Source organism: Orcinus orca, chromosome 11, assembly GCF_937001465.1.
Source record: "Orcinus orca chromosome 11, mOrcOrc1.1, whole genome shotgun sequence".
NCBI lineage: Eukaryota > Metazoa > Chordata > Mammalia > Artiodactyla > Delphinidae > Orcinus > Orcinus orca.
The window spans coordinates 99,541,366-99,554,558 of NC_064569.1; the positions used below are offsets into that span (position 1 = coordinate 99,541,366).

Genomic DNA, 13,193 nt, shown 5'->3' on the forward strand with positions numbered 1-13,193 from the left:
GCTCCCACGGGGCCCCACGGGCGGCCGTGGAGGGAGGGGAGGGGCCGGGGCCTCACCGGGTTTTCTGTCTGGGCGATCCCGATGACGAAGACCAGCTGGGAGAAGAAGAGCGCCCCGATGAGGTTCTTGTGGATGCCGTGCAGGTTGGAGCGGAGCGTCTGCACCAGCGCCAGGAGCACGAAGGCCGCCAGCAGGGCGGCCAGCGACAAGGACACGGCGGCGTAGGTGACGATCTTCAGGGGCAGGACCTCTCCGTGCTGCGGGCGGGTTGGTTAGAGGCGGGAGAACACGTAAGGGCCACGGCTCGGATGGAGCTTTTGCACAATCAAGACACATTCACGTATTATCGCTGCGGGCAGGGACCAGCGTGACTGCAACGTGGCTCTCGGGGGGAGCAAACACCGCAACCAAAAAGCAAATGAGCGGCTTCGGGCGACAAAGTTCTGGGGGGGTCGGCGGCGACGGCTGCAAACACCGTGGGCGCGCACGATGCCCCTGACCTACACACGGAAACACGGCTGAGACGGTGACTTTCCTGTTACGTGTCCTTTGCCACAAGAAAAAAACCCTGAAAGACAAAAAACCTCACGCCTAACTCCTGCTGTCCGGCAGGTGTGGGGCCTGTCCACCCAAATTCTGAGCTGAGAGACCTTCAAACAGAGCCTCAGCTCACACAAAAGGCAGAGATGCCACAGCTGCAGGAAACCACAGTTGTCTCCTGTGCTTTTTTTTGCAAAATAGGACACTCGCCCGGGACCTGGCACCCGACGGAGGTTCGGCATTTGGGGAGCAGGCAGCTCCGGTTCTCCGGTAACTTCCAGAAAGCACCGTTCTGAACTTGCACAGAGCTGTGAGCCGGGGCTGCCCGGGGAACTCGGGGAGCCAGGCCTGAGTGGGATGGGTGGGGGGACTGAGTGCTCAGGGATCTCAGAGAGGCTGGGGGCTGCAGCCGCACTTACTCCCCGAGGCTGGGGCGCTATTTACTGGCCTCTGGTTTTGAGGCCCCTGGGGCGTGGGAGCCCTGATTCCTGCTCTGGTTTAATTTCTTCTACCTGAACTTCTGCTTCCTTTGCCCGCGAGTCCCCTCCTGGTGCTGCCCAGCTTCCTGGCCATGAGAGGACCCCCAAATCCGCCCCTCCACTGACAAAGAGCACTAATAATTAACCCCCTTCAGGCTGGGACCTGGAGCCCCTGCCCATGGGAGCTTTCTGTCTTGGGCTCCCAGCACACTCTCTGCTCTTGTCACCCTAACACCCATCAGCAGCAACTAGTGGCTGACTCACCCTCCCAAGAATGTGACAGAAACTTGGGCCACTGCATACCGGGAAGTCCTGGGAGAGATGATGGTGTGGCCGCCCGGGACACATCCCAGCCTGAAAACAGGGTGAGGTCTCCCAGGCCTCGGTGTGGCTCCTGACATCAGGACACAACCCTGCCAGGCTGACCCTGCCCTGCTTGGGCCCCCCTGCCTCCCTGGAGGCCCACAGAGGCCACCGAAAACACTGGAGGCCAAACACGAGCTGTCCCGCTGCCGCTCGGGGCTCCTGACCGAGCCTCCTTTGTCCTTTGGGGCCAGTGTGTGCAGCCCTTAAGAGAGACACTCCCTTTGTTCCCGCCAGCCGTCTCTTTTCTTCCTTAAAATTCAAAGCGCAGCAGAAACAGCATCACCTAACAGACTGCTGAGAACCCTGTTTTGAAGTGAGGTGTGCATTCCAGGGGTTTCCTCTCTGAGGTTCTGGACTGCCAGAACCGTTTCTAATTTACAACCTGGGCTCTTTGAAAACTCTTCTAAGGGGGTTCTGTTGCGGAAATCCTAACAGATTCTGCCCAGTCCTCCTGGAGCACAGTTTTTAATTGTGGCTTCAGTTTGTTCAAAGCCCTTAGCAGGAAAGACGCAGCTCACAGAAGAGCGGGCTTGGGGGCCAGGACACACTTGCCAGCTGGGCAGGGGTTGCCCTGGGGGCGGTGCCCACCTCACGCCGGGAGACGTCCATGAGCACGGCCGAGCTAGTCGCGTGGCTGCACTGGCAGGTGACGTGGGTCCGGTTTCGGGACAGCAGCTCACAGCCCTTGGCCGACCACCCTCCGGTCCCACCGATGCTGCAGAGAAAAGCAGGGTGAATCGGTCTCTGGGGCCCTCCCGCCCCCACTGGAGCCCAAGCAACATCTTCGCTGTGCCCCAGCCAAGTGCCACTGTCATCGCCGTGAGGACCACAGCCCCGGCGGCCCCTGGGACCGTGTGAACCCTCTCCCTTCCCTTTCCAGGCCGGTGGGGGCCTCTGATGAGCACCCTCTGCCGTTCACGTTCACGCGTCGTTCAGCAGTAAAACTGCAGCGGGATGTCGCAGGCCCCTTTGCCGGAGACATTAGCCAGCTGTTAAAATAGCCACTGTGTGCTCTGGTCTCCTTTTGAGGCTCGATGATTTAAGAAGAAACATCTCACACCCGTTTTATACTTTCATCTTCATATTTGCACAACGTTTTACGGCAACTGCCTGGAAGCAGGGCCCCATCACGACCCCGTGTTACTGATGGGAAGCCCCAAGGGACAGGCTGCTACAGGTGTGTCTCGGCCTCAGACACAGCCCTGCCCTCCCTGACCCTGGGAGAGCCAAGTAGCTTCTCTGGCCCCTAGTGTACTCATCTGTAAAATGGGACGTGGAGGCTAACACACGTTTGCCCAGAACTTTAAGGTCTGGGATGGCAGATGCAGCGCAAAGCAGAGGATAATTAGAGCCCCGGCTGCCTAATTGCTGGGGTTCAATCAACCGACCATGCGAGACAGCCGAGCCCAACGCGTGCCAGACAGACCTCAACCCGGCCTCGTCGTGAAAGTGGACCCTGCATTCTCTTTTGTAAGCCAAGCATCTATTGCCCTCCAGGCGCTAGGCGGGTCGCTCATTAACTGGAATTTGGAAACTACAGAAGGAGGGAGAGAGTGGCGCGTGGTGCCCGCTGATCCAAACCTGCTTCCCAGCGCGGGCGCCCAGCAGAGCCCCCGCGGCAGAGACCCGATCCACCTAGTGGGACTGCAGTCTGGGGGAACGTTTGGGCTGCATGGAGTGAGCACAAAACTCCGTCCTGGCTGCAAGCGTCAGGGGCGGGGATGGGAGGCAGACGGACGCTGCTGATGTGAGCGGGGCCTCTGAGGGGTCAAACCAGCCCCAGCAGCTGCCATGTGGGTCTCCAGGGCGGGACGGCTGAGGCCAGGGACCTTCCCCTGGTCCAGGGACTCCCCTACACACATCAGGGATTTTCCGCTGTCGGTGGGAGGACCCTGGGCCCAGCCTGAGTCCCGCCCCCGTGTGTGTCCAGAACCCCGGCCTTTTCTGGTGGTGGATGGGGTGCTTGTTGGCCGGAGTCCCGCAGGCGAGGGGCCCCGTCTCCATGCTGGCCTTCTCGAGGGATCTCCATGTGTGCCTGTGCATGTGTGTGCACATGTGTGTGTGACCCTATGTGTGAACATCGTGCACGCCTGTGCTTCCAGATGTGTCTGTGTGCATTCGTGTACACACGTGTGCATGGTCATAGCTGGGGGCATGTGCACACGTGTATATTTGTGTTTCCAGGTGTGCATGTGTACATGCCTGTGCACATGTGTGTAACTGTGGGCCTATGGGGGACTCGGACACCCCCAGGAGGGGCTGGAAGGGAAGCAATGGGCCACAGAAAAGCTCCCAAGGCGCTCTGCCAACGGAGCGTTGGGGACCTGTGCGCAGGCACACCTGGCCTCAGCAAAGCCCCCCAAGGAAATGCGGCGTTCCAGGGCAGGGAGGGGCATCACCCGTACGTGATGGAGTGATTCCAGAACACGCAGACCGGCTTGGTGCGCTCCTCGGTCTCCAGGAGGGTGTACTCCACCAGGACGGGCCTCTCCAGGGGGCTGGGCAGCGGGGCCCCCTCGCTGTACACCACCGCGCTCACCACGGGTGTGTTGATGACGGGCCGGTTAGGCAGCCTGCAGGGGAGAAGCCAGGGCACAGGCACAAACCTGTGTGCAGCCCTGATGGGGACACAGCGCGGAGGTCTCTCCAGGAGGGACAGAATCAGGCGCACGAGCTCGGAGCCGCGGCCTCAGCCCTTGGGAAGGCGTGGCTAAGGGAGGGGTGGTGAGGCCTTGGTAAAGGTTTAATCACCAACGGGCAAGCACAGGGTCACCTCTGGGACAAAGGCAGACTTCGGAAATTTAAAATGAAGATAAGGTATGTACGTGAAGACGTCAAGGCCCCACCGTGGAGAACAGCAAATCCCTGGAACGCTGGGAATGCCCAGTGAAAGGAAGCTGGTGCCGTGGTGACGGCTCAGAGAGGCCTCTCATCCAGCCACTGGGAAGGATGCACATGGAGGCCACAGAGCCAGGCAGGAGCTGGAAGTGATTCTGAGGTTGAAAAGTGAAGCCTCTGTGCTCCGCCTCTACTCAGGCCTCGAAGCCCTTCGGTGGCATTGGCTGCTTCCGCCGGTATTTACTGAGCTGCCCTAGGTACTGGGGCCGCCAACAGCCGGTGGCAGGCAGGTGTGCGGGGACGGGTGCCCCGAGCAGGAATTACACTGCTGAGCCTGGGGTGTGTGCTGGGGAGGGGCGTTCCCGGCAGAAACACTAGGCAGACCCCGAACCTCTGTCCCAGGGGGATCACAGGGCAGTGGTCTCTGGCCGTGGGCCGGGGTCACTGCGTAGTGTGCTTGTACAGATGTTCCGGTGGTTGAGATTCTGACTTATGGAAGCCTCGGAACCCTCTGGAAACTGCCCCCCCCTCCCCGAGCTCCTGGAGCCAGGCTCACCTGAGGCTGCGGCGGTCTGGGTCGTAGCGCTCGGGCAGGAGCTGCCCCAGGGTCCGGTAGATGATGACCAGGGCGATGGCGAACTGGCCAGGCTCCTCGGGGTGTCTCTTCCGCCTCTTGAATGGGGCCTCCATCTCGGCGCTGGGCTGCGGGCGTGCCGTCTGGGGGGCGGCCCTGCGACCAGCCGGCCTCACCGTGGGGCCCTCTGCAACGTAAGCACAGCGTGAGGAAGGGGGCTGGACGCCTGTGTTCCCACCAAATCGCCTTCTGCTTGAGCCGCTGCTTCCTGAAATCAGTAGATGTTCCACGGGAAACAGTAGGAGGTTTCTCAAAAGATCAAACACAGAACCACCACAGGACCCTGCAACTCCACTTCCGGGTGTGCACCCCAAAAAGCTGAAAGCAGGGACTCGACAGATGCTTGCACACCCACGCTCACAGCAAGCGCGATTCACAACAGCCAGAAGGTGTAAGCAGCGCAAGCGTCCATCAACGGATGTTGGATAAGCAACACGCGGTCCCACCCATATAAGGAGATGTCGTTTAGGCTTAGAAAGGAAGGAGGTTCTGGCACAGGCTACAACGTGGATGAACTTTGAGGACACGATGCCCGGTGAGAGAAGCTGGTCAAATAACGTAGATTCCACTTATGTGGGGAACCTGGAGACTGACTTTGTAGAAAGCAGCCACAGTCACCCACATTTTCCACAGTCCACAAAGTGCCCCGGCTGTGCCTGGTCCAGGAGTTGTCTCCGGAAACATCCACCGCCCAGTACGCACTGCGCAGAGCACAGGCTCCAGAGGGGCGGGCAGTGGAGCCCTGAGGGTCGGGTTCTGGGAGGGGCGACACGTCTCGGGGAGGGGAGGACAGGAGCAGAGCAGGGGGTGGGGGCTAGAGGTGCAGTGGGGGAGGGTCTCCCCTCTGCCCCCGTGATGGGGACGCCACACACCTTTCAGGCCCTTCTGACCCTGCTCAGGGCCGTGCTGGTCAGTGGCTGGTTAACAGCACCAACTAGCCACACTCAGGCTGATTAACAATGCTGGTTAGCCACACTCAGCCTGGTTAACAGCACCAGTTAGCCACACTCAGCCTGGTTAACAATACTGGTTAGCCACACTCAGCCTGGTTAACAATACTGGTTAGCCACACTCAACCTGGTTAACAATACCGGCTAGCCACACTCAGTCTGGTTAACAGCACCAGTTAGCCACACTCAGCCTGGTTAACAGCACCAGCTAGCTACATTCAGGCTGGTTAACAATACTGGTTGGTTAGCAACCTTGGTTAGCCACACTCAGCCTGGTTAACAACCCTGATTAGCTACATTCAGGCTGGTTAGCAACACCGCCTAGCCTCACTCAGGCTGGTTAGTGACGCAGGCTGGTCGACACTCTGGCTTTGGGGTCAGCAGGGAGGCAGGAGGCTCCAACTGCCGCTAGGGTTGCTCTTTTCCAGGGTCTGGCTGAGAGCTTTTGGGAAGGTGCGTGGAGTCACCACCCCCTCTCCTGCTCTGTCTGGCCAGTCACCTAACTGGGCTGTTCCGGCTCTTCCTCTGGGCGAGGGCAGTGCAGGCTGTGGGCTTCCTGAGTGGAGGGCCCGATGCTCCCCCAGGCTGGGTGACCCTCCCAGGCCCCCACCCTGACTTGAGACAGACGCCTCCCTGTCGAGGGCTCGGACTTGAGGAGCCGATGTTATCATCTTCAGCAGCAAGTGCGTCTACCCGCTCCCCGCTCCTGTGAAGTCCCACAAAGCGGGGCCCCATAAGGACGCTGACTCGGTGCTCCCTAAGCCTCCCACCGCCTGGCTCCACTGCCTCTGTTCAGTCGCCCTGGGCCGGGCTCCAGGCCCCCTCCTCCAGCAGGGCTGTCACCTCCCGGGGGCATCAAGTGAGAGGCTGCGGCGGGGACACCAGACAGCACCCCGCAGCGGGGTGGCCTCTCGGGCGCGTGTCATGACCGTGACCCCAGAGCACACACACCCCTTCCCCGTGTCTGCTCCTGGCCCCGGACACATCGATGGGTTTAAAGCCCAGTTTTCTCCAAGACTCGACTGGCCCATCGTGTCCCCAGCTAACCAGTCAGCCAGCAAGTGGGTACCGGAGGCCCCCCTTTGGGCAAAGCATCCGGGGGTACCTCACCCCAGTAGAACAGGCAACATGCACACATGCCTCCTGGGCCAAGGGCTGGAGAACCTGCCTAGGAGGGAGTCAGAGCAAAGAAGGGATCTGGGCCAAGGGGAGAAGGTCAGTGTCTGAGGAAGGAGGACGTAAGCCTGGTGAAGCCCGAGGGGGCGGGTGAGAGGTGGGCAGAGGCTCAGAGCCAAGCCCCAGGGCTGACCCCCACTAGATGCCTGAAACTGCAACTATTACAACGCTATTATATAGTATATTTTTTCCTATACATCACACCTATGAAAAGGCTAAATTTGTAAATTAGGCACATTAAGAAAACAACAATAACCAATAATAGAACAATTACAACTACACACTGTATTAAAAGTTATGTGAATGTGGTCTCTTTCTCTTTCTTTCAAAATACCTTATTGTACAAACTTAATGCCTTTCCTATCTTAACTAAGCACTTATCACGCACTGTGGCTGTAACTTGTAGTTTTAGGTACAACGGCAAACCGGCATATATTTCTTTTTCCTTCCTCACAATTTCACAGATAGAAGATTCCTTCTTACTGTGGATCTGAGCAACCCCAGCGTATGATTTTTCTTTCCTTACTAAGTCGAGAATTTTCGCCCTTTCACTTGAAGGAAGCACTTCGTGGCTTCCCTTTGGCACAACTGACTTGCCAGCATCAGTATTTTTGCTCTGAGGTCGTCATATTAGGTAGATAAGGGTCACTTGAACACGAGCCCTGTGATACTTGGACAGTCAATCTGATCACCTAAGTGACCAATACACTGGACAAAGGGTGGATGGAGTAAGTCTGCAAGGAGCTACTCAGAACTGCATGCAATTTAAAACATGAATTTTTATTTCTGGAATTTTCCAGACCATGGGTCTTGACCTTGGGTAACTGAAAACTCAGAAACCACAGATAAAGGGGTGATGTCTGTATATCGCTATTCTGAGGATAACGACGAACAAAACACACCGCTGAACGTTGAAAACCCAAATCGATCCCAAATAAATACAACTTGTAAGATGGGGTCAGTCGTCGAGCTTGATCCCACCTCCGTGTGAAACCCTCTTTAAAAGTTTTTAAGATGCCTGAATAATAGCCATGTAACTACGAAACGCATTTACTAAAACCCTTCACATGTTTAACTGTCCGTTACAGAATTTTACGTCTTCAAGCTCCTACCTTGGGGCAGACATTTTCAGTAGCTTGAGTGGATCTGTGAAAAATACTTTAAGAAAATTCAACATGTTTAAGCCGTGTGGTATTAGAGTCCTAACCCAGGACTGGAGAACTGCACACAGACGGCTCTGGTTTGGTTTTGCGGGGGGGCGGGGGGGGCGGGGGGGCAGGGAGGAGCCTAAAAATTTTACATCCACGGAAAGGCAGCTTTTCACTGCACAAGGAAGACAACCTCACGCACGATTTAGGTGTTCCCTCATTCATCACCTTATAAATTAGCCAAAGTTTTGTAAGAAACACCCCACCATTGCCTTTCCGTCTGACGCCAGCAAACAGGCTGCTGGATGCAGGGCAGATGTGCGCGCGCAGGTGGCGCTGCGACGACAGCGGACCCACTCCCCCTGCGGCACCACGGAGGCCCGCCCTCCTCCACCTGCAGCCCCCAAGGGCGGCCGTCCTGTCTTAGCAGCTTTACCTTTCCTCTCGGGTGGTTTGAAGAAGTCCTCCGAGAAGAAGACCGAGGACTCCAGGTCTTTGGGGACCTCGCCCCGCACGTGCTTGAACTGCGGCACCCAGGCTCCCGTGAAGTTCAGTTTGTCGAAGACGTCGACAGTGAGAACTGCGGGGACAGGGACCTCCATCACACGCGGCTCCCAAGCCCTCCCGCGGAGAGCCTGCCCGGACCCGTGCCGTTTTCAACCCGACCAGGACGGCTGTCCCCGATCACCTTTAAACAGAACCTACCTCCACTTCCTGCTGAGTCACACAGCCCGGTGCCTTACTGGGGGTCTCGGGGAGCTCAGGAGGCGCCCCCCCGGCCCCCCCCCACGGGTGTGTCTTTTCCCTGCAGCTGTGTCCCTACTGGCAGTCAGCCCTGCAGGCTCCAGGGCGACCCCCCAGGTCTTCCCGCTGAGCCGTTTTTCCAACACCCCCGATACAAAGGGCGCCCTCAATTCACTGCACAGGCAAGGGCTGTGCTCCCACCTGAGGCGCTCAGGACCAGGGTGGGTGGGAGCGCTGGCCCCAGGAGGCAGGGGCCACTGGCCCCAAGGACTGGGAGGATGGACAGGGCTGGCCTGTGGCCCGAGCCCAGGGAGAACCAAGAAGGAAGCTCTCAGCCCAGTGCAGGGGCGATGGTCCCAACCACAGGGCATCAGAGAAGGACACTGGAGGGGTGTGCTGGCAGAGGTGGGCCAGAGGTTTGGCCGGGACCTGCCTGAAGTCTCTGGAAGGGGCTGGGGGGCAACAGCTACACCAGGTGCCCGTCAGGCGCCTGTGTCCTGTCCGTCCCCGAGAGTCTGCAGGCCAACTCTGCCAGACCCTCTCTTGGGACAGAGGCCGGAATGCAGGGCGCTCACCCTTCTGTCCTGCCCCAGTGATGACGGGCTCCCAAGCCCACCTCCACCCCAATGCAAGGCAGGTGGCATCCTGGGCTCAGGTGGGCCTGGGAGGTGCAGACCAGCCCGAACATCTTCTGGTCAGGAAGTGAGGGCCCCTCCCTGGGAGCCTGAGAGTTCACGCCAGGGATGCCGCCGCACCTGGGTTAAAGGCTCAGGCCCTCCTGGCGACAGATAACCGGCTAACTCAAGGGGCGACTCCCTGGGAAGGGGCAATCCCTGGGTCCTGCCCGAGCCCCCATGGGGGTGCTAAGTAAACAGTCACGGGAGGAGAAAACCAGCAGTGCCTGTAGGACGGGCCCCCGCTCCAGGGACGCTGCTGCTATGCCTCGGTGGGCAGGTCTGTACCACAAGGGCTTCCTCCCCAGGAAGGAAGCCGACGTTCAACCCCTGACCCCCAAGCAGCACGTCCTGGGCCCTCGGGGTGACTCGGTCCACAAGCGTTGGCTCTGCTGGTGGCTCGGCTCCCAGCCCAGAGAGGGGGTTCCCCCTCCGCCAGGTGCCAGCTGCCTGTCCCCGGCCCTCTCCCAGGGTCTGTGCCTCTGGGTGAGCCTGGAGGCTGGACCTGCCGCCAGACCCTCCAGCCCACTTCCTCGGGCAGCCCCACACCTAGTTCTGAAGGTAAGAGGACCACCAAGATCCTGCCAGCGTCGACCCTTCTCCCAGAGATGGCCGAGGGGGGCTGCACCTGAGATGGGCCCCGGGGTTCCACCGTCCCCCCCGCCGGGCCCACAGCCTCACTCATGTTGGGGGTGACGATGACGAAGGGCCGCAGGTAGGTCCTCCGCAGGTTTCGGGCCACGTTGCTGAAATAGGCCTCGAAGCGCCTCAGCAGCTGCGCGGTGCCCCCCTCGCTCCGCTGGATCTGCTCCCACGCGGCCCTGGTGCCCGGGGCCAGGAGGGCGCTGCCCGCCTGGACGATGTCCTGGTCAGACAGACAGACAGACGGCGCTCAGCTCATGTGAGCGGCTGGCCAGCGGAGGCCTGGCTGACACGCTGAGGCCCAGGCTCCAGAGAGCCTTTAGGTCACAGGACCAGGCCGGGCCAGGATCAGAAACCGCGAGAGGCTGTTGTCTCAGCTCCAAGGCAGGAGACACGTGTCGGGGGAAACTTTGCAGGGGGTTTCACCGTGTGCACCCCGAGACACAAAGGGGAGCAGGCATGCGGAGACACCCCCTGATACATCGGAACCCCCAGATGTTACATCGGAACCCCCAGATGTTACATCGGAATCCACCAGGAGAGCCTGGCCTGGGAACGGTCGCCCCGTCGCTGAGCACACAGCAAGGCAGCCGAGGACGCGCTGCGGGTTCCAGTTCGGTGACGCTCCCGCCCTGAACACCTCAGATGAACAGGGGGCAGCGTGGGGAGGACACTCGGGCTGTCACGGGGATTCAGGGGCCACAACCCAGGTGGAAACCAGGTCGGAAAACTTCTGTTTGCAAAGAACCGGAAGTGGAAACAAATCCCTGGGCCTAGACTCTCAGACCTGGACTGAAATACAGGTGCGGGAACACTGCCAAGGCCCTGAGGGCTCCGCACGGACAGGGGAGGCCCCCGGGGGCTCTGTGTGGACGGGGAGGCCTTAGAGAGGAGTGAAGGGGAAGCACGAGGCAATGCCACGCCTCACCCGCACCCCTGGCAAGAGCAGCTTATAAACTGGATGAATGCGCCTCTGGCCAGTGATGCTAAAGACACGCCTCAGGGGCTGATCACTTAAAGACAAACAGGACTGTCTGCAGCAGGAGGCGTCAAGCCGTGTGAGAGTAGGACCTCGGAGTTTGGAGGTGGCGGTCCTGGCACCCCCCCCTTATGGGTTGTGTGCCCTTGGTTCCCTGCGCCTCAGCTTCCTTAATTGTAAAGCAGGGCGACAGCCGAGCTTCGTACAGGACGTGTGTGGGAACAAGTGGGCCGATTCCTGCAGCCCCCAGGACACTGGCGCGCAGGCAGTGGTCAGCGGACAGCGGCACCGCTGTCGTCACCATCAGGCCTGTCCCTTTGCCAAGACGCTCCTAACACTTGGAAACCCTTTTGCTGGTCACTGAACTGGCCTGGGCTCACGTCTGAAAAGGGCAGTCTCGCCCTGAGGACACCGGGCCAGACGACCTTCCACGACCAAGCCAGGGCCCCCGGTCCAGCTCACCCCTGCACGTGTGGGGCTCTCTGCCCGCCGCCTTCCTACCTCGTGGAAGTCGGCATCCCGCGTGGCCGCCAGCTCGAAGCCCTGCTGGCTGCTTTCATGCAGCAGGACGCGGCCCAGCAGCTGGTAGGCCGTCCGCACATCGTTGCCAAAGAGCGCGTCCGTGTGCCGCGTGGCATTGCGTAGCGCCCGGGCCAGCCACAGGGACCGGTCACCGTCCATCTGCGTCTCGTTCCGGCTCAGCTTCTCGTTCTGGGTCGGGGAGCAAGCGCCAGGTCGGCCCTGGGCCCTTCCCCTGACTCAGAATCCACTACTTTCCAGTGGAAATACCCTTGTCAGAAAAGAACTTTAAAAATCCCCAAGCCCCAAAATGAAATTGGGCTGATGGCCGTGGCACAAAAAAGGAGGGTCTGTCAGGCTAAAAAGCACTTGGAAAAAGACACCAGGTGGAAGAAGGGAGAGAGCATGCCACCGTGAGTCATGGGCGGATGGCAAGGCGGGGGGCTCGGACGTGGGGACTCTGAGTCTGCAGAACCAGACGCAGGGTGGGATCTGGAAAGGGAAGAGGAGACGGCTGCCGCGGCGCCCCAAACAGATGTGCTGTCTCCGGGCCCCGCCCAGCCTGGGACCAGCATGACCCGGCAGCCTGGAAGCCCACCCTCTTCCTGCATGTCCCCAGGGTGCAGCCTACCATGGCTTTGAGGTCCACGAAGGAGACGGTGGTGCAGTTAAAGAGCTCTGGGGGCAGCCAGCCCTTCTCCCCGCTGCAGTGCCGGACCGCGTTTCCTAGGGAACAGAGAAGGACCCGCCAAGCCTGAAAGCTGAACTGTGAATGAACCCCTCGGCTGGCCCAGGGCCGGCAGGTACCATAGCCACGAAGCCAACGCTGCTCTTCCCTCAGACCTGGGAACACGCTGACAGCTGCCTGACGTTCACAACCAGGCCTTACCGTTGGCCTGAGCTGCCCAGCAACTATGGGCGGACACCTGAGCGAGTCCGTGAAAAGAGAAATCGGCTGAGTGGTCCATCGGGCACCCACCGTGTCCACATGCGCTGCTAGCCCACCCGGATCCCACTCCGGGCTGCTGCTTTCTCTGCACTGACTCACCAGACCTCCCCCAGCCCCCTGTGGCCAGACGCAGCTACCATCCCCGTTTTACGATGAGATGCCAATGCCGTGAACGGTGAGGCAGCTTGTCCGAGCCTCCCCGCCGCCGTCCCCATCCCAGCCACTAGACTCTCTGTATTTTCATTGTGCTCTTTCCAGGTTTTATCATTTACAACAGAGGAAAAAGTTATCTTACCCCCCCGATCACTTTGGCTAAAGGAACTATTTCAACACGGAACTTGCGGTGAGTTCCGATGCCTCGGCCGGCTCTCCCGCAAGCCGCACGCCTCCGTCTAATGTTCCGCCTGGAACGGATGCCACAAGCCACACCCCGCGGTACTTACCCACAGACCCTTTAGGGCACGGCACTGCGGCCGGCTGCCCGAACTTGGTCTGCGGCCACCAGATGCCAGCCTCAAATGCTCTGGGACAGCCGTTGTAGATCACTGGGGTACA

At 59.7% G+C, this 13,193-nt stretch overlaps 1 protein-coding gene across 5 annotated transcripts in view; it reads right to left on the bottom strand.

Moving 5' to 3' along the window:
• The window catches only part of CELSR1 (cadherin EGF LAG seven-pass G-type receptor 1), a 149,399-nt gene that overhangs the window by 15,995 nt on the left and 120,211 nt on the right, over positions 1 to 13,193 (bottom strand). For 4 of the 5 annotated variants that reach the window (XM_049694601.1, XM_049694600.1, XM_049694599.1 and 1 more), the window contains 9 exons: positions 13,082 to 13,183; positions 12,321 to 12,415; positions 11,672 to 11,881; positions 10,231 to 10,414; positions 8,568 to 8,711; positions 4,780 to 4,984; positions 3,791 to 4,003; positions 1,974 to 2,100; positions 57 to 257 (listed from right to left, as the gene is read on the bottom strand). In XM_049694601.1, the coding sequence (XP_049550558.1) occupies positions 57 to 257; positions 1,974 to 2,100; positions 3,791 to 4,003; positions 4,780 to 4,984; positions 8,568 to 8,711; positions 10,231 to 10,414; positions 11,672 to 11,881; positions 12,321 to 12,415; positions 13,082 to 13,183 (1,481 nt within the window). The remainder of the gene's footprint in view (positions 1 to 56; positions 258 to 1,973; positions 2,101 to 3,790; positions 4,004 to 4,779; positions 4,985 to 8,567; positions 8,712 to 10,230; positions 10,415 to 11,671; positions 11,882 to 12,320; positions 12,416 to 13,081; positions 13,184 to 13,193) is intronic. The other variant, XM_004279656.3, reaches the window with a different exon arrangement.